The sequence below is a fragment of the Chanodichthys erythropterus genome, chromosome 10 (assembly GCF_024489055.1).
Source record: "Chanodichthys erythropterus isolate Z2021 chromosome 10, ASM2448905v1, whole genome shotgun sequence".
In the NCBI taxonomy this organism is placed as follows: Eukaryota; Metazoa; Chordata; class Actinopteri; order Cypriniformes; family Xenocyprididae; genus Chanodichthys; species Chanodichthys erythropterus.
The window spans coordinates 7067745-7093982 of NC_090230.1; the positions used below are offsets into that span (position 1 = coordinate 7067745).

General features: G+C 35.4%; 1 protein-coding gene across 1 annotated transcript in view; it reads right to left on the bottom strand.

The window, feature by feature from the left end:
- Positions 1-1237: 1237 nt before the first annotated feature.
- Positions 1238-26238, bottom strand: part of grip2b (glutamate receptor interacting protein 2b) — a 176164-nt gene continuing 151163 nt past the window's right edge. The window contains exons 15-24 of the mRNA XM_067398526.1: positions 20950-21013; positions 20121-20266; positions 18903-19047; positions 17509-17648; positions 15545-15727; positions 15290-15443; positions 11041-11158; positions 5188-5415; positions 4126-4272; positions 1238-1754 (exon numbers count right to left, since the gene is read on the bottom strand). Coding sequence (XP_067254627.1) covers positions 1557-1754; positions 4126-4272; positions 5188-5415; positions 11041-11158; positions 15290-15443; positions 15545-15727; positions 17509-17648; positions 18903-19047; positions 20121-20266; positions 20950-21013 — 1523 coding nt within the window. The 3' untranslated portion in view covers positions 1238-1556. The remainder of the gene's footprint in view (positions 1755-4125; positions 4273-5187; positions 5416-11040; positions 11159-15289; positions 15444-15544; positions 15728-17508; positions 17649-18902; positions 19048-20120; positions 20267-20949; positions 21014-26238) is intronic.

The window sequence follows — 26238 nt, forward strand, 5'->3', positions numbered from 1 at the left end:
ACCTGACCATGTTTTGCTTAAGTGTTATCTGACATAATTAAGATATTTTTTTTCTGACACAGTTTAACTCTGAGATCCTGTCATATTTTATTACCTTTTTTTTTTTTACTTTAGTGAATAAACAATAATGAATTAAATGTTCAAGGTGTATTTATAAGCAACTTTATATAGAACTATATAGGAATCTAGTGGTTATAACATGGCATTACATACATTTTTCCTTTTTACTCTCACCAGATAGCACTAATCTACCTTCAAAAAACTGGATTTTAAATGTCTTCTCTATTTTAATATGAAATACTGCTTTAATTGAAAATAAATTTAATTGAAAATTATTTTCAATGGGGAAAACTAGCTAATAAAAGTTGTATAAATAGTGCATACTATCATAAAATACCCTCAAAATTTTAAATAATCAAAAAATATTGTTGAAAATATTGTTCATATTACATTGGTTTTACTGAAGAACCAAAAAAAAAGTTAAATTTCAAGGCTTCAGCTACTTTTGACCGTGAAGAAGCCAAGTGTGACCTCTAAACAAAGAGGACCAGAGGATTAATGTGTTTACTATTTTGTTATATAATAGATTATCTAACATTTCTAACTGACCTCAGAATAAAAAAGTCTCTCTACTGCATTAAAAAAAAAAAATTTAAGTGTACCCCATTCATGGAAAATGCCTTATACTCCTGGTAAATAAGAAATGTGATGTTGACACGAGAAGCTGTGAAGTCTTTGTTGGCAATATCAAATATTTTAGAGCAGCAGGCAGTCACCTTGTGCATTGTTGTCGTAGCACTCGTAGCCTGAAGTGTTTGTGTCTGACACAAAGACAAATTTAAGTTTGTTTTTAGGAAGTCTATACTGTTTATGCGTGTAGGGAGCAAAGAATGGTGGTGTTTTGTCTGTTTATAGTAGTAGTGTGAGAAAGGACAATGTGTGCCTGAAGGTATTCCAGCAGTGACTCAGCCAGGACTAAAACAGGAATAAAGCTTAATTTGTAGTTTGTTGTGTAAGTAAAAAAACACTTGCTAGTGAAAATGGAAATGTAAGACACCTAAAAAATGCTTACATCTAATAGCATTCTACTTCAAAAGCAGAATCCTTTTTCTCTTTTGTAAACATTTGGACACAGCATTTTTTTTTTTTTTTTTTTTTTTTTCTGAAAAACAAAACAAAAAACTAAAATCCAAAAGAAAAAAGCAAGCCAAACAAAAATACCAAAAACAAAACAATAAACAATAAAAAGTAAAGAAACAAACAAAAAAGAACAAAGAAAAGAAAAGAACATTTTGATTCGATGGGGTGAAGTCCATATGTTGTATGTATTGTAGTCGTCCAAAAAATATTTTTATTTATTTTTTTCTGTTTTTAAAAACTGGCTCAGATCCTTCCGAGTTTTGTACTGAACACTGGCTCAAATCTTGTTGTACTGTTTCCACGATCTGGATATTTCAGTTCATTAGTTTTGTAATGAAACCAGTGAATCATGGCTGCCTGTGATAGTCTGTTGCAACAAATGGTCCGGTGTGGATATAGTCTGAGTTACCCAATGGTCACAGGTCCAGCGTGCTGGTCTGGTGCTCGCGGGAATGGCCTACAGTGTTGAAGTGGGGATGGCAGTCATGGGGCTGGGCGACACCCGGCTGTGCTAATGGGTTTCGGCTAATCACCAGCTCCAGTTTGTCTCCAGCCTCTGTGATGAGGGGAACAGCTAAGCAGCAGTCGAAATCACGTGTCCGTACGTGGTTCACCTGGCAGAGAAACATTTAGACATGCAGACTTCAGTAGATTTTTTTAAAATTCCATGTAAAGGGCCATTCACACCAAGAACTATAACTATAACGATAACTATATTCATCATAGGAAAGACGTACCTGTGAGAACGTTTTCACAAATCGCCAAAATACGTACATATCACTGCAGTTTCCATCAGAAATGAACACTAGAGGCAGTAAAACGGCAAGCGCTTTTAATCATTTTCATACACATTACGATTACGGGGTCAGATTATGGATTGGTAAAGACTTGTTTTCACGTCTCCTTGCACCATATTATGTTATGGCTTCAAAAAGCTTTTTTACCAAAGTGCATGATTTGTAAACTAATATATTTTGGACTTTGCATAGCTTAACCAGCTCCATATGTTTCGCTTTTCTGACATAACAAGCTTGCTCGGAAGCTCATCTGATACGGAGTTGTACTCAAGAAATCTTGGGTACGAATCCTGTCAAAGGCGAGTCATGGTAAAAGAGCTCAAAGAGAGATCTAAACAAGCTAAAATGGCACGATTACTGATGCTTTTTATGTCACATTTGCTTTTGTTAAAGGTACTATATGTAAAATTTTTGCAGTAAAATATCCAAAAACCACTAGGCTAGTGTTATATATTTTATCCAGCTGATTACAAACAATATCTCTAATGTTTACAACTACTTGTAAATCATGAGAAAATTCCCATTCTAAACAGTGACACGGGGCAGTGCAGTCGCCTGTCAATGACGTCAGTTACCTTTGTTACCGCCTTTACTGACGTAGAAACCACATGACAACAGTGCCGTGGACAAATGCGGAAGTAGTGTCTAGTGTCCAGCAAACCACTAGCTTGCTTCAAGCAGTTCCTTGTTTACTTCTTGCACGTTTTATGCTGGATTGTGTTACTTATTTATGGAACATAATTACTGTTTACCATCTGCCGCTGGTTCTGTCGACAAGGACAGCTCCCGTAAACTCATGACCGGAAAAGCGGAAGCGGCGCCGGCAACTGTGTCATAATAAAAGTCCCGCTGCTCGTGAGGCGTGTGTTGATCAATCGCTCCAGCTCCCGCAACACTCGGTCCTGCTCTGCTTCATACTACAGTAACGTTATTAATCGCATCCACGGACATGAGTTCTTCCAGACTCCAATCCCTATTCTTTTGCACCGTCCGTTGAGATGGAGACCACATGTCCCAAGTTCCCAAGCTCTAAAACTTAGGCGTCATCAAACTACGCCTTTGTTTTGAATAGGCTTCTAGCGACCTCTAGCGGAAAAAAATATCACAAATTGTACCTTTTGTTAACACTATAGGTTAGGTTTAGGTGTAATGTTGGTGGCACGTTATTTTAAAACACAATGGAGTGCAAATTTCAAATCAGAACTGCAGTGATTTGTACAAAAACCAACGTCATAAAAATGTACCATATTAACGTTTATCTGTTCCAGCAAAAAAAAATGAACACGCTTTTAGTGCCACTCAGTGGACATTTCACATCGAAACTGCAGCGATATATACATATACGAAAATGCTCCCACAGGTACGTTTTTCTAATGAGACTGGGTTGACTATATTAGTGTCCACACCAGCAGACGATATTGTTCTGTTTTTTATTTGTCGTCTGCTGCTTTAAATGCTCTAGCTCTTTAAAGCAAGATGGATTCTGATTGGCTTTCAAAGTTTTTATTATCATCAGCTGGAAAGAATCGTTTTGAAAGTGATTCCAATGATATTGTTCAGGTCTAGTGTGAACTCTGCTATTCTTTTACATTAGAATGATTTTCAGAACTATATTTTTATCATTATCGTTGCAGTTATCATCATTGGTGTGAACAGGATCTAAGAGAAATTAATCTTAATGCAACCACGGCACATGTTAGCAGAGTCTCTAAAAAACCTTTTGTTTATCTGAAAAAGGGTTTGTTCTGAAAATTTTGTTCCATTATCAAGCATGAAAACAAACAAACAAAACCGGACCATGAAGCAAGCACCATAGCATTTTTCAACCACCATTGGCAAACACAAATTGGTTTTGCTTTTTTTTTTGCTGTGGTTAACGCCACAGCTGTTAAGTATAATCTTAACACAGATTTAATCATTTGCACAGTCAGTGAAGCATGGGAGATTAGCGAGAGGAGGACTTTCTCTAAGATTTGACCACAAGTGCTGTGTAGCCACGCAGAAGATCCAGTGAAATAACTTTTTAACTCAACATGTCCTCCCAGAGTCAAAGGCCTATTGATGCTCTCATACCTCATTCTGGCCCTCTCAGAGTGAGTTTATATTTAACTGAGCTGGGCAGATCGTATGGCTGGGAAAGGGAGGGGGGCACTGGGAAATCAGCGTATGGTGATCTGAGAAGAGTCACCTGAAGGATCCTGTCGTACGGTTTGAGTCCAGCACGATCTGCTGGACCCTCAGGTCTGAGCATGTTCACGTAAACACCCTTTTCTAAGAAACCGTCCGATACGCTGAATCCAAAGTCATCGCTCTCTGGGTCTTTCATCACAGTCACCTGTTGAACAACAAAATTATTTTGACAATTTAACCATGAGCTAATTTCTTATGCACATGTTTAACAGATGACGTCTTAAAGGAGTAGTTCACCCCAAATAAATCAGAGAATATGTATATTAAAATAAGTTAATTTATTTAGTTAGTTTATATTTAAAACAAGAAAAAACATTTTGACAATGGGTTAAAAAAATAAACTGAAACCCAATTGGGTTTTTTATCCCAGTATAATCTTATCTTATGCAACATTTCTCAAGTAAATGTATCTTAAAGCTGATTTTCCCAGAATGTATTTATGTCATGTCTGTCTAATGAGGAAAACAAAACAAATGCAAAGCAAAAAAAAAAAAAAAAAGCAAAGCAAAACAAAGCAAAACAAAAAATAAAAGTAAAGTTAATCAAAATAAAAAAGAAAAGCAATGCAAAGGAAAGGAAAGCAAAAAAAGAAAAGCAAAGATAAACAAAACAAAATAAAATAAAACAAAAGCAACGCAAAGCAAAGCACAACAAAACCACAGCAAAGCAAAGCAAAGCCAAAGTAAAGCAAGATAAATACAAAGGTAAAGCAAAAAAAGAAAATCAAAACTAAATCTCCAAAGTAGCTCCGAGGATATGTCAGTTTTCCTTGGAAATAAACCACAGATATTCTGAAAGGACTGATCTGTTTATATCATAACTTACTGGTCCTGACTTTAAAACAGCATGAAGCATCTCAAAGATAAGCACACTTCTGAGTATGAAAAAAAAATCAAAATTTCCGCGCAGAAAAAGAGAATTATATATATATATGTATGTATGTATATATGTATATATATATATATATATATATATATAATATATTTATTTTTATTTTTTAAGGGAATGCACATGCTTTTAAATATTGTGTTCATTTTATGATGTTTTGGAGTGCGTCCACCTTATGCAGCTCTAACGGTGTGGGCGACAGGATGTCCTGAATCTCTTCTTTGATCCTTCGTGATTCCCAGGTTTTCTCAGACATGCGGAGTGTGCTTTTGCTCTTGGTCTCGTTGAGAAGATGTGGGGCCTTACGCAGAGGGCTGAGGTGGGGTTGGCCGACTGTCTCGCAGTGGGTCTTTCCACCCTCCACGCCCAAACTCAGGGCACTGCCGGTCATTATTGATGCCTAGGGATGGAAAAAAACCACAAACATTGATTCCTGCTCTTCTGAGGCCTTTTCACGTCTCATGCCAACGTTCTCCAGTGCGTTGAACTCCTGACACGAGTCATGTGAAAGGTTCAAATAGGGAGCTCTGCGTGAGCCTCTGATTGGGTGCTCATTAAGCAATTGTCTCATCTAATAAAACTCTATTAAGCGGAGGACATGAAGCCCATCCTCATTTACCTTTAATGAGCTCTGGTTCAGTTTATTTCCAAGGAGCTGTGACTGAAATGTGTGTTAATTGAGAGTTTGGGCATTTCTGACTCTTTGAAGCCGTAATTCAATAGGATTTAACTCAAATCAAGACACATAGGATCTACGCTCATGAAAGTACTTTCAAAACACAATTAGCTTACAAGAAATGGCAGATTAGTTGGAAAGCTGAGTCCCATTATGCTGTTATGACATAACTTGACATAAGTGATTCACAATGTGATTCTGAGAATGTAACTACTATAAATACTTCAAGTCCCTCAACAACCACAAAGCACCTCCTTTAAAGATAGTTCACTCAAAATGCAAATCAGGGTTATTATCATTAATTAGGGCCCGAGTCCTATTGTAATTGCTCCGTCAATTCTTCTTCTTCTCCGAAATGAATCCCATTTGAGGGCCTAAACATGCTCGAAAACTCATGCAACTTTGCACACACATCAGAAGTGGTGAAAATTGATATGGGTTTCAGAATTAGGTGTGCCAAAATGGCTCGATAGCGCCACCTACAAAAATTCAATTAAGCGCCCTTCACGCTACGTTTCACGTGCAACTATGAAATTTGGTAGAAACATTTAACAGCCGAATACCTGCAAAAAAGTCCCTGGGTGCAAAATCTGAAAACCCAACAAGTGAGATATTTAAATTTTTTTGTCTCAGTATAAACTGCAATAACGGGAATCTGTGAAAACGCTGACATCATGCAAATGCACATTACGTGATCAGTCTATAGGCATGTGCAGTTGGCATGAGTGCTCTGTAAAATAATGCATATGTGCGCTGGCGCGTAGTCTTTCTTTACAAAGTGACATCGACAACTACTTGTCTGTCATGAATAATACAGCGTTTTTAGTCGTTTTTGCAGATCCGTGTGAACGAGGATAGTTTTGATAAAGTCGTCATCTGTACAAAGAAAAAACTTTTCCATTTTTATTACATCCTGTTGTGAAAACGTAACCTTAAACTATGGGGAAAAAAAGAAACCTAATAAAGAAAATGAACATAGGAAATGTTGCCTTAGATTTTTTTTTTCTTTTTTTTTTCAGTAAACAAGTTTCATTACTAAACGGGACATGGTGAAGAAAAAAAAGATGGGAGGAAAAATTATATTTTAATGCTTTTGCATTCTCGCATATATTTTGCGTTCTTCTGAGTAACTTTGCATTCGCATGCAAACCTTTTTAGTTTTTCGGGGGAATGCAAGTGAATGCGGGATTTGCTTGTGAACGTTGGCATCTGAATGCAAAACTTTTTGCGAGGGAATGCAAAAGCATTGAAATATATTTTTTCTTCCCATCTCATAATTTTTCCATCACCATGTCCCTTTAGGGTCTCCGGTGATCTGATTAAAGTTCTAGGAGGAGTTCGTTAAAGTACAACGTCTGGAAATGGCAAAAACTGCTAACATTTTGCAGATAAAACTGTATGGTTTTCAACAACGTGCACTTTGAAACCCATTTTCAAAAGTTTGCATCTTCAGTCCACCAAAACACCTTTGTTGTGCAAATGAATGGCCAAAACACACCAAAAGTTTTCCATTTTTATTTGAAAATGGTGTCGTGTAAACAGCCCCAAGTTTAAAATGACTATAACTGACAAAAATTACTAAAACTATATAGACATATTAAAAAACAACAAAACTAATAAAAATGACAAAACACAAAATTACTGAAACTTTAACAAAATTTTAAATATAAAATATTAATAAAATCTATAATGGTATATTAATGATACAAAAATAACACTGATGCAAATTCTGTCATTATTTATTCACCTTCATGTTTTTCCAAACCTGTATGACTGATTTTCTTCAGTGGAAGAATGTCCTGGTTGCTCTTTTCCATAGAAAATTCTTTAGTGACTGTTAAACCAAATACGTTTGATGTCACTGAAGTAAAACCAGGGCAGCATAACTGTATGAATGTGAATGCAAATTATATTTCAATTTCAGTATTTTCCCACACACAAAGCTATCAAGTGGCTTCAGAAGACTTGACAGCAACCCATTTACTGGCACTATATACTGAAAAGAGTGTCAGGACAGGACACAACATCTCATTTTGTCTTCCACAGAAGAAAGAAAATCAAGTACCGACGTCATGTCATCCATGGCTGACCTCGCTAGACAATGTCATCAAAAATAATAAAATCACTTCCCCATACTTTCGTAACTCTCCTCTGTTGGCTGTGTAAGAACAGAGCTCATTGTTTAGAGCAAGCAGGCATGAAATGTGACATCAGTTGGCATGCACACTTCTTTTTGGTAACAGTAGTGCAGTTATTGGTGATTTTGGGATTTTCAGCACAACGAATGATTAGCACTTGCTGATGGCAGTGTTTATTTGAATGCGTTATTTGCATTGTTTTAGCATTTGACTCACTACAGGAATTATGAAAATAAGGTAATGGTGCTAACCAAAAAATGTGCTGAACGCAATTTTCATGTCCTCATCTTGCAGGGTGTTTTTGAGCATGTGATTATGGAAGATACAGCTGATTACCACAATCTGACATATTTCACTGGGACTGTACAGCATTGCTCAACCACTGAACTCCAAAGATTTAGGAGTCATTCTAAGAAAAACATGCATTTTCAAAGTTTTATTTTTCCTGTAAACACACTTAAAGACAAAGAATACATAATCTCAAGCTAAAATAATAATAATAATAATAATAATAAATAATTTGGGATATTCTGAATCCTGTTATTAAAGGGTTAGTTCACCCAAAAATGAAAATTATGTCATTAATGACTCACTATCATGTCGTTCCAAACCCGTAAGACCTCCGTTCATCTTCGGAACACAGTTTAAGATATTTTAGATTTAGTCCGAGAGCTTTCTGTCCCTCCATTGAAAATGTAGGCACGGTGCACTGTCCATGTCCAGAAAGGTAATAAAAACATCATCAAAGTAGTCAATGTGACATCAGTGGGTTAGTTAGAAGGTTTTGAAGCATCTAAAATACATTTTGGTCCAAAAATAACAAAAACTACGACTTTATTCAGCATTGTCTTCTCTTCTGGAATGCTTTCCATTGAATTGATTTCATTGAATCCTTTCATCTGTCGGCGTTGGTAATGCACTTTTACGTCACCGTGGTTGTTTTTGGCGAATAGTGTGAGTGGAAAAACTAATAGGAATTTTACAAAACGTTCTGCCATTTTAAATACAAACTAGAATAGAATTTATATGACTACATATATAGACATAAAAATGTATATGGTCTAAAATATTTATTTAATATAATTAAAAAAAAAAATTTTTTTTATTATTCCATAATTTTTATGAACCCTTGTCATAGACTATTGGCGTTTTCTAATTACTAGCATCATAAATCTAGCAACTTTTATTAATATATATATATATATATATATATATATATATATATATATATATATATATATATATATATATATATATATATATATATATATATATATATATATATATATATATATATATATATAAACGTAAATTTATAAGACTATAATTTGTGTTATATAACCTTTGCATTAGATTTTTAAAAACTCGTTAATGCTGATGTGGGATTGACGAAAAATGTAAAACCTTAATCTTTTCTGAAAAGTCACAGAAATGCTATTGTGTATTTTCTCTTTTGCTACTGGAACGAAAAAATTATATTTGTTGTAGTTTCCATTCACCACTATAATTTAGACAGTTTAATAAACGTAGAAACACGTTTACCCTGGTGGGATGACCTCTGCTTCTGAGAACCCTGGAAATGTGAAAAAGATCCATTAATATATTAATTATATAATACTTAAAGAGGACCTATTAGGCTTTTTTACATGCACAACTTTCTATAGTGTGAAATGTTGCTGTTTGAGCATGAAAAAGGTCTGCAAAGTTACAAAGCACAAAGTCAATCCAAAGGAAGTTATTATATCTAGTTATACTTAAGGGCTGTTCAATGGTCGAATCTGATTGATTGATGAACATTCCAAGGTTGTGCAGTTATTTTCACGGAAACGCACAGCTACTAGTTCTGAAATGACGTTTTAGAATTAGCAACGAAGGGTTGGGATGAGATGCGTAAGAAATTAGGCCCAAGTGTTTTAAGGAAAAAAAACCTGACAAATGTCTTGAAATACAACATCTGAACAGTGTCTTGAGGTGTGGTATCTGTAGTATAAGCACAGTAATTGACCCTGGACTGTTGAGTTATTAGAAAATAGTGCACACAGCCTTACCACCTCTGGTGTGCATTATTTTTTAATAATTTGACGGGCCGTCGTCAATTATTACTTACTTCAATCATGAAACTCTTAGAGGGCACATGCTGAAAGGTCCTTTATGTGCTATCTGCAAGCAATCACAACATTACCGCATGGCACAAGCTGATTGGCCTTTACAGATCCTGACCTGCAGCTGATGAGATTGCTTGCATAACATTTAGATAGTCTGGTTCATTGTTTGCTGTAAGCTGGTCCTGCAGCACGCTATCAGAATTCCTCTGAAACCCTCCACCTCCCCCAGCTCCACCTGCCTAGATCTGCTATGGGATTTACGTACAGTATGTGTAATCATGCAGCAGCAGCATATCTTACATGCTCACAGCAGCGTGTCTGTGTATCTATTAGCTGTAGCAAGTCCATACTTGCTCTGAAGCAGTAGCAGCGTAGCAGATCTAGTCTGGCAAGGCTAAATACATTAACATTGCCACATGCAATAACATGTTAAAACTGTTAGGAGAGTTGTCATGATTAAACTCTATCAGTGCGCACTGTTTTTGAACTCCCTGAAATGCCTCGATTGATTTTTCTTCTGGGAATGAACATCTCACAAAATCACAATATTCCTCTTTTAAATAATTCCCGGCCAATTCATATGCAAAATAAAGGAGCGAGGCCTGGTTTATTTGCTTTAGTAGTGTGTTTTGAAACTCGCAGTAATAGTAAGTGGTGAGACATTTCCTAAACACGCTGAAAGCGCTTGACCAAGCACAACACATTGGTCCAGCCAACCAATCAGAGCACATTGTGCTTTTCAGAAGGAGGGGCTTCATAGAGACAGGAACTAAACAGGGCAATACTGACAGACTGGGAAGAGAGGTGCTGCAATAATGTAAAATATGTGAAAAATAATGAACATTAATAGAACATTCAAGCATGAAAACCTATTCTAGTAGAGCCCAAAAACAAAATTCAAGACTTTGTGAAAGGGCTGTGTACACAAATGGCTCTCTTTCATGAAATGATTCTTACATAATGGATGTTGACATCATCGTCACAGTGTAAACTATTAACTTTTTCAATGGAGAAATGCCATCTTTCTTCTTATGTGTTAAATTATATCTAATCCACTAGATGATTAAAGGTTTTTAAGCAGCGAGCTTATTATTTGAAGTGTTTACCTCAATCTCACGCAGTAGCTCGGACTGGCCACAAGTCTCCAGGTCTTCCAGGGCTTGGCACCAGAAGCTGTCCTCCTGCTCCATTATGAGACCATCGGCATGCATCTGGCTGCTGTATCTGCGGCAGACACACAGATTAGAGCCAATAAGGCATGAGGCACTTAAGCTGGCACTGACATCCGGCACTCTGGCACCAGCCTTGGCACGTTAAGAAGGACCGCAAGGATGGGTGGAGAGGGGGAATCTTGCGAAAGAAACTGTAGGTCTGAAGCCTTGGTGTTTAAAGGGATAGTTGACTGAACACTTCAGCACTAACTTTTCCTCACAAGTGGTGATGAATTCATTAATTGTAAATTAAAAATAAGGTAACACTTTATTTTGATGGTCACTTTAGACATTCTGCTGACTATAAGCAACTACTACTAACCCTAACCTGAACCTAACAGTCTACTAATTCTCTAATGAGAGTTAGTTGACATGTAGTTACAAAGTTACTTAAAGCAAAGTCCCTTTAAGACAAGTCATTTCACTCAGCGGCCATCTTTGAAACGCCTCTCGGGCATGCAAGTGCAACTCCTATCTCTTTGAATGAGGAAACATTAAATTCTCCAAAGCTGTTTGCTAAGCTTTCGATTAAATTTCATATTTGTAATCACCAATCAAATCTGACAACAACTGTCTTATAAATGTTTTTTTCCAAACGCTCAAATCATGACAAAAAAAAAACTGTATTTTTCAGGCTGGATCAACCTAATGCGCATGCGCAGACATAAATGCGCGTCTCTTGTGCCTCATTTCAGAGGCATGCGTCTGACTGTTTCTATAGAAACCAGTGCTTCTAACGGCCGCTGCAGTGACACGATGACTTTACCAGTCGGCGACTGGCTCTTATTTAGAAGGCAGGACTTATTCCGCCATATTGCGCGTTACACTTTCTCCCATTCAAAACAATACCATTGACACGTTTTGTGTTATTCTATAGTCTTTGCTTATAGTTAGTAGAATGTCTAAAGTGAATCATCAAAATAAAGTGTAACCAAAAACTAACTAAATAAAAAGTAAAACTGTATTAAAATAGAAGTCAAATTTATTATTATTACAAAGGCATGATAAATGGTTGCCAGGCTGTTCAAATATTAATAATAAAGAATAAATATTAAGAATAAAGCAGAAGCTGTAACCAGTTAACACATATACAGCTGCTATAATAGAATCAGAGTTATTTTAGCATTATTTATATAGTAATATAGTATTTATTATATTATTATACAGTAATATAGTATTTATTATATATATTATATATTTTCTGTTTTTATTTTTATGTAATTTAAGTTAAATTTTATTTTAGTTTAAGTTTTAGTAATTTTGCTTCCACATATTTTGTTTTTAGCATCTAAATATGTCCTTTTTTAACAGTTTTTTTTTTTTTTTTTTTTTTTTATAAAGAGTTATGGTTACACAACACTTATATAAATATATAATAAAGAGAAAAATAAATGAGTAAATAAATTAATTAAAAAAAATAAAAAAACACCAGAAAACCATTGCTAACAATACTAGCATTAGCATCTGATACAAACATTATAGAATAGACAGTAAAAGAAAAAATTAAACAAATGAAAAAACCTAAGGTGCAATTATGCTTCAAGGATTACGCTATAGTACATTACCTTGTTTAAAATACTTTTATTTAGCTTTATTTTTTTAAGTTTTAGTAATTGTAGTACTTTAACTTATGCCAGTTTCAGACTACACAATATTTTTGTCTGTTGCATTAGTCACTGTGTCAGATTATGCGATTCTGTCATGTCGTGGACAAGACATGTCAGACTATCGCTTGCTGTCTTTAACAATGTGCATTATGCCATCAAGAAGGCTGAATTAGCGACTGCCAAAGTGGCGTGTTTTTTATTGGCTGTCTTGTCATCAGAAAAGCCCCCCGCCAGCCAAAAAAAAAAAGAAAGAAAAGAAAAGAATCAATGAATTCCACCTGCAAGCACCCAATACCATCAATATGCCATGTTTGAAAGCTGTGTAAGGAAGAGCTTCTGTACTCCTATTGGTTAACATCACAGATGTGACAGAACCTGTTGCGGAGGAGCGAAAGAAAAAAAAAAAATTCTGTCGGGACATCATGAAGCGTCACAGACGCTACATCAGTTGTCGTCCACTATAACACTATATGAGATAAGACCAATTCACACCGCACTGACATCGGGATTTGTTGGATCATTGTGTTACCCGTCAGAGTCTGCTGCCGTCTGTCGGAGCTTGTTTTCACCGCTGAATCTGCGTTAAAATGTCTGAGAAGGGACGTGCTGTAATCTGGTGACTGTCGGCCAGTGTTGGGTGTAATGTATTAGGCTAAGTAATTAATTAATGTAATTCAATTACTCTTCCCTTTAAAAAGTTAAGTAAAGGATTAGCCTACTCTTAATTTTTTTTAACAACAAGTATTGTCATTAGTATCTGATTCAAACATTATAGCACAGACGGTAGAAGGAAAAGTAAATAAACATTTAAAAAAACAAAAAAAACTTTAATTTAGCTTTATTTTTTTTTTAGGTTTTAGTAATTGTAGTACTTTAAAGAGTTAGTTCACCCAAAAATGAAATTTATGTCATTAATTACTCGCCCTCAAGTTGTTCCACACACATAAGACCTTTGTTCATCTTCAGAACACAAATTAAGATATTTCGGATGAAATCTAAGAGGTTTTTTTTTTTTTTTTCTCCCATTGAAAGCAACAAAATTACCACCTTCAATGTCCAGAGAAGTAGTAAAGACATTGTTAAAATAGTGAACTTGACTACAGTGGTTCAACCTTAAATTTATGAAGCGAATACTTCTTGTGCGCGAAAACAAAACAAAAATATTGATGCTGTTCACGTGCTGCTCACGTGAACAGCATCAGCCAACACTGAGCTGGCATTCTGATGTAGAACACAAAAGCTCTTCAATACATTCACTGTGTCAACTGCATAGCAGACTGACAGGGAAGAGGAAAAATTGTTAAATAAAGTCGTTATTTTTGGTATATTTTTGCGCACAAAAGGTATTCTCGTCGTTTCATAACATTAAAGTTGAACCACTGTAGTCGTGTTTACTATTTTAACGATGTCTTGCTACTTCTCTGGACCTTGAATGTGGTAATTTCATTGCTTTTTATGGGAAATATAAAACCTCTCAGATTTCATCAAAAATATCTTAATTTCATCCGAAGATGAACGAAGGTCTTGCAGGTGTGGAACGACATGAGGGTGAGTAATTAATGACAGAAATTTCATTTTTGGATGAACTAACCCTTTAACATAATGCCAGGTTCAGACTACACAATATTTGTGTCTGTTGTGAGAGATCTATGTCAAATTATGCAATTTTGTCAATGTCAAGACTACACGTTGCTTCCCGACCAATCACCATTTTCCAGCTTTAACGTTGTACATGATGTAATCGAGAAGGTGGAAATTACATTGAAATTACATTTTTTAATTTAATCACAATTACTTCTGATGTAATAAAACATTGTATAGACTGTAGAAAAATTCCATATATAACAATAGTGGATTTAACTTCAAAATTTAATTTCTAATGTTAAAATGTATGTTTTTAATGTAACCTTCTCCCTTTAAATACTTTGGTCAGTTCAAGAACAATTTACACAATTGTACATTATTTATGTGACAGAATCAAAAGTGCAGTTTTGTGTTTATCCTTGTATTGTTCAACTGGTTGGGGTTTATATAGGATTTAGAGAGTAATAAGTAACCCAATACTTTTTACACAGAGTAATTATTACAGTAATTAATTATACTGTTGAAGATGTAATAAGTAGCTAGTATTTCATTTTTTACAGTAACTGCTGACGGTGTTGGTCTGTGTCTGTCAGTGCAGAATTAATTGGCCTATAAAATGATTGATTCTTGCCTCTTGATGCCTTTCGTCATTTACGAATCACTCTGTGTCAAACAGATTGGGCCAAAATCAGGCTGATCATGTAGTCTGAACCCAGCATTAAACTTTTTTTATTTCAGTTAGTGGCAAAGGCAACATCTCTAATATTAATTTACATTTTTTAAGTTTAAGTTTTTTATCTAATATTTATATTTTATTTTACTTCAGATTTATTTTAATTTATGAAAACATTTTCAATAGTTTGAACAATTAAAACACTGAATAGAGTACACAGTATATGACAGTATATTCTTCTTCCTTTTTTGAGCTTGGAGAACATGACTTCCTATCTTACCCAGCAGCTTTATCCCAGTCGTCTTCACTGAATCCTCCGTCACTGAACGGGTAGTTTTTGCGGCGGGTGGGAGGTGGAGTGCTGTTTCTCTGCTTGGTGTTACGCCACTCGTGAGGGTGTAAAGCAATCCCAGCAGCCTGATGGATGTAGGCACCTTTGAAGGAGGCGGAGGTGGATGAGGTCATACTTTTTGCTACAGCTGTCAACAGGTTACAACATAGAGATTTACATCCTCATTTATGCGACTGAGCCTACCTTGGCTGCTATAACCAGCATCAATTCCTGATCCGTCCCATGATTCCATTGCTGAATCCACGCTGGGGATGGTGGCGGAATAAATGTCGGACAATTTGTTGGTCTTCTGCGAGTCTGTCATCTCGTCCTCGTTATCGCTGAGCTCGTTATCGAGATCGTTCTCTTTATTTTTGTCATCTGGTGCTGAAGGGGGGATGACAATTATCAAATGATCAAATATGAAGTTAAAGGATTAGTTCACTTCAGAATTCAAATTTCCTGATAATTTCGTTTTTGTCTTTCTTTCTTCAGTTGTAAAGAAATTAAAGGGTTAGTTCACCCAACAATTAAAATTCTGTCATTAGTTATTCACCATCATGTCGTTCCACACCTGTAAGACCTTCCTTCAAAAATTAAGATATTTTTAGTAAAATCCAATGGCTCAGTGAGGCCTCCATTGCCAGCAAGATAATTAACACTTTCAGATGCCTAGAAAAGTACTTCATGAAAAGTAGTTCATGTGACTACAGTGGTTCAACCTTAATGTTATGAAGTGATGAGAATACTTTTTGTGAGCCAAAAAACAAAAACAAAATAACAACTTTATTCAACAATATCTAGTGATGGGTAATTTCAAAACACTGCTTCATGAAGCTTTGAAGCTTTGCGAATCTTTTGTTTTGAATCAGTGGTTCGGAGCATGTATTAAACTGCCAAAGTCACATGATTTCAGTAAACGAGGCTTTGTTAAGTCATAAGTGTAGATATTGTTGAATAAAGTCGTTATTTTGGGGTTTTTTTGGTGCGCAAAAAGTATTCTTGTCGCTTCATAACATTAAGGTTGAACCACTGTAGTCACATGAACTGTTTTAAATACGTCTTTAGTAGCTTTCTGTGCATTGAAAGTGTTAATTATCTTGCTGGCAATAAAGGCTTCACAGAGCCATCAGATTTTATCAAAAATATCTTAATTTGTGTTCCGAAGATGAACAAAGGTCTTATGGGTGTGGAACGACATGAGGGTGAGTACTTAATGAAAGAATTTTCATTTTTGGGTGAACTAACCCTTTAAGGTTTTTGAGGAAAACATTCCTTCAAAAAAATTGTCTCCATATAGTGGACTTCCAAGGCTACCAACGGGTTGAAGGTCCAAATTGCAGTATCAGTGCAGCTTCAAAAGGCTCTACACAATCCCAGCCGAGGAATAAGGGTCTTATCAAGCAAAACTGGTCGTTTAAAAATAAATAAATAAATAAATAAATAAATAAATTCTATAAATTCTAACCACAAATGCTCATCTTGCACTGCTCTGCGATCCGCCATGCATTATGTACAGTAATCATGTTGGAAAGGTCACGTGTGACGTAGGCGGAAGTACCGAGCAAGTGTTTACAAAGCGAACGTGCAAATACTAAGTCTAACAGCCTTTACAAAAACAAAAAACAAAAAAAAAAGTAAAATAACGATGTCGGATGATTTTGAAGTTGGAGAAAATGACATGGAGTTTTTTGCCCAACTGCGGTACTTCTGCCTATGTCATGCATGACCTTTCCAACATGATTGCGTATTGATGAGCAAGATGAGCATTTGTGGTTAAAATGTATATAATTTTTTTTTTTTTTTAGAAAATGACCTTTTCGTTTCGCTAGATAAGACCCTTATTCCTCGGCTGGGATTGTGTAGAGCCCTTTGAAGCTGCACTGGAACTGCAATTTGGACCTTCAACCTGTTGGTAGCTGTTGAAGTTCACTATATGGAGAAAAATCCTGGAATGTTTTCCTCAGAAACCTTAATTTCTTTTTGACTGAAGAAAGAATGACATGAACATCTTGGATGACATGGGGGTGAGTGAATAATAAGCAGATGTGAATTCATGTCAGGTTTGTGTTATATATATCAAATATATATTATCGATTTTTCCATATAGAACATAAGGCCTATTTTAGGCCTAGTGATTACATATGATCCTCTTGTTTCAGACTTACTGTCAGTCTGTTTCTTGATTTTGAGGGTGACGGTTTCTCCTGCCATCTGCAGCAGGTGTATGGCTTCACTGAGCGGTTTTCCCTTCAGACTGACGCTGTTGATGGCCAGAATCCGATCACCAACATGAATGGCTCCAGTCCTGAGAGAACAGACAACAACAGCACAGTGATGATACATGGGCAATTTGACCTTCATGGACAGAATCCATAATTGGAGAAACAACTGTACTTTTCTGTGCATTTTGATGGATTCTTGAATGTTTTCAGTTTACATTACCGATTTACATTTTGCTTCACAGTGTGTGTGTGTGTGTGTGTGTGTGTGTGCATAAATGTATGTTTTGTTTGTGTGTATGTGTATACATACAACAATAAAATCTAAATGAAATGGTTCTATTTAAATACATATTATTACTACTACTATTAATGTTCTAACTTTTTATTATTAAATGGGAGAAAAAAGTTTAATTGTGAATAAGCAATTAAAGGAACACTCCACTTTGTTTGATAATAGGCTCATTTTCCAACTCCCCTAGAGTTAAACAGTTGAGTTTTACCGTTTTCGAATCCATTCAGCCGATCTCCGGTTATGGCGGTACCACTTTTAGCATAGCTTAGCATAGTTCATTGAATCTGATTAGACCGTTAGCATGGCGCTGAAAATTTGATATTTTTCCTATTTAAAACTTGACTCTTCTGTAGTTAAATCGTGTACTAAGGCCGACGGAAAATAAAAAGTTTTCTAGGCTGATATGGCTAGGAACTATACTCTCATTCAGGCGTAATAATCAAGGAACTTTGCTGCCGTTCCATGGCTGCAGCAGTGCAATGATATTACGCAGCGCCTGTGAGCCCCTGCTTTGTGCCTTGCAACCATGGAGACGTTTGTGAGAGGCACTGCGTAATATCATTGCACTGCTGCAGCCATGGAACGGCAGCAAAGTTCCTATAGGAAAAATATCAAAACTCTTTGGTCATTTTTAAGCGCGATGCTAACGGTCTAATCAGATTCAATGAACTATGCTAAGCTATGCTAAAAGTGGTACCGCCAGAACCGGAGATCGGCTGAATGGATTCGAAAACGGTAAAACTCAACTGTTTAACTCTAGGGGAGTTGGAAAATTAGCCTATTTTAAAAAAAAGTGGAGTGTTCCTTTAACATTGTAATAATACTAATAATATTGATGATGATAATAATAATAATGATAATATCTAAATTGAATGGTTTATTTCAAAGAAAAAATGAGAGAGAGAAAGAAAGAGAAAGAGAAAGAGAAAGAGAAAGAGAAAGAGAGAGGACACAAAGTGCTCGTCTATCTGCAGGGCTGCTGAGGGTGTCATAGCAGCTCTACAGGGGCCGGCTTGGGAGTCGACCTGTCTGACCCGTGGCTCACCTCTCAGCGAGACCCCTCTTGGTCAGGCCGGAGATGATGATGGGGTCAAAAGGCTCCTCTGTGCCGGAGATGGTGATGCCCAGCGGGCCGCCATACCGCTTCAGCTCCACTGTGTAGATGATGGAGCCGGAAGACTCCTGCTCGTCTAGATGGGGGACAGGGACATAGAAAATGACAGACAAGTAACTAATAGCCCTGGAATGGATAGTGAAAGGAGGTGTTTCTGCATATTTTGAGGATGCTAAATTCATCAGACATGCATTCAAATCAACATATTATGAATATTCAATGAATATTTTCACAAGAGCTCAGTATTTAAATGTTCTCTTTATTCGCTCTTGGAGCTGGAAATAGACTTGTCTGCAGACTCAACCCGTACATTTTCATTTCAAATGCTATTTTGACCACACACTTTGTTTTGCCTCATAACAAAAAAATAGCTTTTTCTTGAAAAAGTTGTTGAAAGCACTCTATCATGTCAACAAAATAACAGAATGGATACATAAAAGATATGTATAGTATTTGAGAAATTTTTATAGTTTTGATGACTTTAATATTATAAATGCAGAAAATAGCAACAAAGAATGAGTAGGTGTGGCCAGATGTTTGATTGACAGTGTTGCACCAGCAGTTGTTTGTCATTATTGTCATTGATATTATACTGACACCTGGCTGTCAAATGTTGAATGACACATTGACATGCTTTCAGTATGACTTTCAAATTAGATTTGAAATGCTTTAAAAATCTAAATAGGGTTTGTTGATTGATTGATTTTGGATTGATTGATTTACTTTGTAATAATTTTAATTTAGCTGAATGAAATTATTTCATATTATATTTTTTTCTAAGCAAAACAAGCTTATTTTATTTTTATTTATTTATCATATATGATAGAAATTATAAATAAGATGAGAATGGTGAAATTTAATTCTATCTCAAATCATACATATATATTTGATAAATGATCAAATAAAATAAAGAAGGATTTACATTTATAAGAAGCAAAACAATATTATATTAAATAAAAAATAAAAAGGAATTTAAATTTATGAGTCAAAAATTACCACATATCAGATAAACAATAAGATGATATCCCCATTTCTATCTTTTAAAATACGAAATGATGAGCTTCACGTGTTCTTTACAGGTTTTATGAGATTCACCCAATTCTGAACAGACTGAAAGTAAAGCTGGACTGCAGGTCCACATCAGCACACCTGAGTTGTCCTCATCCTTGCGGATTTTGAGTTTGACCAGATCTTCGCTCAGCTGGAGAATCTGGACAGCGTCTTCCATGGAGCAGTTCTCCAGGCGGATGTTATCTATGGCTAGCAGCTTGTCTCCGGGCTCCAGAGTCCCTGTTCTGCAGGAAACAACCATGAAATGCACTTCAGTCCCACAAACAAACACAAGACTGTGGAGTGAGTTGACAACAAACTTTGTACTTTTTCTGCAATACACAGTCGTGAAGAGTTCTTATATATATATATATAAACATTATAAATGATAAATTATAAAATTATTTTTATATCACTTAATAACTCAAATAATTCAATTTTATGTTATAAAGCATGTAAAGTAATAAATCATATATGATATATGGAGTTGTCACCACCTGCTGGACATTACAAACACATCTCATACTTTGTTCCTGCATCTATTACCATTCTAAAATGTCTGTGGAATATTTCTGCATTCTATATCATGTTTAAAATTGTATTTTATAGATTTCATATATAATATAAATATTATAATTTTAAATCTTAAAATAAATCAAATAATATATAAATTAAGGGACTTATTTCTAAGAATCTAAAATAAAATAAGATCAAATGGGATTTATATTTTTAAGAGCTAAAACAATTATATATAATAAAAAAAAAAATGGCTATAAATTTCTCAGCAAACACACATAATACAGTAATAACAAATAAGGGATTTATATTTCTAAGAGGCAAAAATAATTATATAAAATAAAATAAAAATTTTGCATAAAGAAAGCCTTTAGAACATTTTATAGGTGTTTTTGCCAGTGTTTGCGCATACCTGTGGGCCATGCTGCCTTTTTTAATGTCAGAGATGATAAGAGGCTCTCCTGGTTTCTTACTGGCTGTAAGGAGAGAACATCAACAGCAGTGTTTCAGTATGCCACAAACACACACTCACACACACACACACACACACACACTCACACACACACACACACACACACACACACACACTAAAACACCCCCGCAAACATGGTCTCAAGGCAAAACCAGAAACTCTCATCTGGATCCAGCAAAAGCATGAGCCAGACATTCAGAGAGAATATTTTGTGCAGATAGAATAAAACATTTTAAGACCAAAATTCCATCACAAGTCTAAAAATTTCCAGCATCCAGTGGCTGTTAACTATCAACTAACTAATGCAAATGAAGTCACAAGTATTTTCGAGTGAAGATTCTTCCACATTTTATCACAGTTGATGCGAAGTATCCTTTATGAAAAGTACAGTGGCAAACAGTACTTCGATATATATCATGGTATTTAAATTCTAACAATACCATGGTAATATAGGGGTCGAAAAACAATGTTTCACATCTCAACAATTGGTCTGAAGAGCTGGAATACACACAATGCTCTCCGCTCTAGGCAACTGAAAACACATGACACATCATCCGTTATGTTCAGGTACTCAGCAGAAAGTATTTCTGGGAGAAAGATTTAACTGGGCGAGAGTTGAAGAGAGAGAGAGCCAGAGGAAAGAGGATGATCTTACAGTCACAATCAAGCTTGACTGCAGTTCACAGGCTGTTGGCACAAACAGACGTTCAAGCTGGGACATGACATCCAGACCAATGAAAAATGAATCATGTCAGAAGAACCAAAATTATATGAACATTTAAAATAATAATTAGCGTAGCACTGAAATGAAAATTTTGGGCCGAAACTGAAAATTTAGGATGAAAAATGAAAAATGAAACGGAAAACAAACCCAACTTATTTTAAAATAGCTTTTTTTCTATAACTGTATAAATATTAGACTTTTTAATGAATTTCAATTGAAAAACAAACCAAAACAATAATAATAATTTACAGTAATAATGAAAAAAATATTAAATTAAATAATACATTTATTTTCGCCAATGGATTAGATTTTCAGGGAACTGTAATGATAAAATTAATTGTTTGAAGATGTTACTTTGAATAAAAAAATTATGATGGCAAATAAAATGTACATGAAATGACTAAACACTAAATTAAAATATAAAATAACACAACAAATCAATAATATAAATAATGAATCAAATGAAAATGTAAAATAATAATATAATATATTATAAACCCAATTCCAAAAAAGTTGGGACACTGTACAAATTGTGAATAAAAAAGAATCTCATAAACTTATATTTTATTCACAATAGAATATAGATAACATATCAAATGTTGAAAGTGAGACATTTTGAAATGTCATGCCAAATATTGGCTCATTTTGGATTTCATGAGAGCTACACATTCCAAAAAAGTTGGGACAGGTAGAAATAAGAGGCCGGAAAAGTTAAATGTACATATAAGGAACAGCTGGAGGACCACTTTGCAACTTATTAGGTCAACTGGCAACATGATTGGGTATAAAAAGAGCCTCTTAGAGTGGCAGTGTCTCTCAGAAGTCAAGATGGGCAGAGGATCACCGATTCCCCCAATGCTGCGGCAAAAAATAGTGGAGCAATATCAGAAAGGAGTTTCTCAGAGAAAAATTGCAAAGAGTTTGAAGTTATCATCATCTACAGCGCATAATATCATCCAAAGATTCAGAGAATCTGGAACAATCTCTGTGCGTAAGGGTCAATGCTGGGAAAACATACTGGATGCCCGTGATCTTTGGGCCCTTAGACGGCACTGAATCACATACAGGAATGCCACTGTAATGGAAATCACAACATGGGCTCAGGAATACTTCCAGAAAACATTGTCGGTGAACACAATCCACCGTGCCATTCGCCATTGCCGGCTAAAACTCTATATGTCAAAAAAGAAGCCATATCTAAACATGATCATGAAGCGCAGGCGTTTTCTCTGGTCCAAGGCTCATTTAAAATGGACTGTGGCAAAGTGGAAAACTGTTCTATGGTCAGACGAATCCAAATTTGAAGTTCTTTTTGGAAAACTGGGATGCCATGTCATCCGGACTAAAGGGGACAAGGACAACCCAAGTTGTTATCAGCGCTCAGTTCAGAAGCCTGCATCTCTGATGGTATGGGGTTGCATGAGTGTGTGTGGCATGGGCAGCTTTCACATCTGGAAAGGCACCATCAATGCTGAAAGGTATATCCAAGTTCTAGTACAACATATGCTCCCATTCAGATGTCGTCTCTTTCAGGGAAGACCTTGCATTTTCCAACATGACAATGCCAGACCACATACTGCATCAATTACAACATCATGGCTGTGTAGAAGAAGGATCCGGGTACTGAAATGGCCAGCCTGCAGGCCAGATCTTTCACCCATAGAAAACATTTGGCGCATCACAAAGAGGAAGATGCGACAAAGAAGACCTAAGACAGTTGAGCAACTAGAAGCCTGTATTAGACAAAAACTTGAGCAACTTGTCTCCTCAGTCCCCAGACGTTTGCAGACTGTTATAAAAAAAAGAGGGGATGCCACACAGTGTTAAACATGGCCTTGTCCCAACTTTTTTGAGATGTGTTAATGCCATGAAATTTAAAATCAACTTATTTTTCCCTTAAAATTATACATTTTCTCAGTTTAAACATTTGATTTGTCATCTATGTTGTATTCTGAATAAAATTTTGAAATTTGAAACTTCCACATCATTGCATTCTGTTTTTATTCACAATTTGTACAGTGCCCCAACTTTTTTTGGAACCGGGTTTGTATATAAATATATAATATATTTGAATATATTATATAAATAAAATATTAAATAAAATTAAATAGAAATGGAATACAATTATATTATTTTATGATGGCAAATTAAATGTACACTAAATTACTAGTAATGTCAAACTAGTAATCGTTAAAAGGTTGTGGTCACGAATAGACAACCTTATTCCTAAATGACAACGATACAGCTGTGTTTATTAGCGAACATTCAGATCTGTGTTGGCAAAATAGAGTAAAACGCTTTTAAAAGCAGCTTGATGCTTCAAATAAAGATTTTATCAATTACATTGTTACACCAGTAGGTGGCGACAAGTGACTGTTTAAAAAATGTATCTGTCATTTAATCATCCATTCAAGAGATTTGTTCAAAAACGCTGATTCATCCAGTAATGAAACAAGTGAAGTCTTTATGAATGAATCATTGAATCGCTCATTTTTTGTAAAGAGACTGCAGCAATCAACATTGTCAGAACCTACTGTAAATGACATGTAATTTTGTTTTGTTGTCTATTCAGAATTGTGATCTATTTTAAACAAAAAAATCGTGATTCTAAATTTATCAAGAATCGTGCAGCTTTATTTCAAACTCTTTTCATACCTTCAAAGTGCAACTTACAAATTAAAATATGCCAAGCACAGTAAGATGTCTAAGACATCTGAAGGACAAGATAAGAATTATACTTAAACTTTCAGGCTCTGAATCTGTCAGAAGTGGTTCTGCTTTAGTCCTTTGACTGACAGACGAACTTCTCATGCATCTGCAAAGCTTGCGATTCATATCAACCCTCATGCAAGTATAATACAAGTTTAATGGCCCATGATCCCTTAGTGCTTAGTGTAAAGAAGCTTCAGAGGAACGTCAGATGGAAAGAAGCCAGACAGACGCAAGAGCCCTCTCAAGTAAACAAGCCCACCAGAAGCCTGGAGTAAACACTTCCTCAGAGAAGGGGTTCGGTTTATCAGGGCTAATAAAACTTCATGACACGGACGAGATGTGATGTGCCGTATCGGGTGGTTTGGATGTGAACACGAACCATGAGGATAACCGATAAGCAGACATGTTTAGTGACACAGAACATGACTGCTAGAGTGGATGTCAAAACATTTGTATGGACTTTATTTCCCATGTGTTAAGGGATATAAAGTTTAACTACATCTCGGGAAGTTAGAAAAGTGAAACGGAGAATGCTAAAATAGGCCAGGGAGAGAAGGATCTTAAAATCTCAAAATAAATAAATAAATAAAATAAAATAAAATAAAATAAAATAAAGAGGGAATTGCTTAAAATATCAGGAAAGCAAAAAGAAAAATCCTGCCATTTTCAATAAGTAATATGATTTTTAGAGTGTTATCTTCTTTTCTTAATAAATTACAAAAATAAATATGAAAAATTGGTCCATAAAATAAACCATATCCTTGTAAACAGAATTTACCTTACACTACACAACAAGCCACAAATACTGCTACATTTTGCTTTAGCATTAGTATTATTACATTTATTTTGTTCATTTACTGTATACACTGAAAAAAAAAAAAAAAAAAAAAAAACTAGGTACTTCCTCAGTATTTTTGTTTTGTTTTACAGTACAGTATCTAAACTTTCTTAAATTAAGATACATTTTGATGCAAAGAGAAATAAGGTATTAAAGGATTAGTTCACTAGCAAATAAAATTTTCCTGATAATTTACTCACCAAAGATGTTCATGTCTTTCTTTCTTCAGTTGAAGAGAAATTAAAGTTTTTGATGAAAACATTCCAGTTTTATTCTCCTTATAGTGGACTTCAATGGCCTCCAAACGGTTGAAGGTCAAAATTATAGTTTCAGAGCAGCTTCAAAGGGCTTTAAAACAATACCAGATGAGGAATAAAGGCCTTATCTAGTGAAACGATCGGTGATTTTCGAAAAAAATGTAAATGTATATGACTTATATAAACAAATGATCGCCTTCCATGTGCTTCCGCCAAAACCACACTTTTGTATTCTTCAAAAAGCTTATGCTGTATGTCATACGCCTTCCCTATTCTACTTACGGAACGAACACAGCGCCAGTTCCATTTTTCCGTAAGTAGAATAGGGAAGGCGTCTGGTACCTCGAACCTCGTCTGGTATTGTTTAAAGCCCGTTGAAGCTGCACTGAAGCTATAATTTTGACCTTCAACTGTTTGGATGCCATTGAAGTCCATTATAAGGAGAATAATCCTGGAATGTTTTCATCAAAAAACTTAATTTCTTTCCGACTGAAGAAAGAAAGACATGAATATCTTGGATGACATGGGGGTGAGTAAATTAGCAGGAAAATTTTATTTGAAAGTGGACTAATCCTTTAAGTCTTGTTTTCTGAAAAAAAAAAATATCAAGGTAGTTTCTGCATATAAATATATGTTTCATGAAAAATCAAGTCACAAAGTCTCAACTGTTTTCTTTAAACGTACATCACTACAATTAT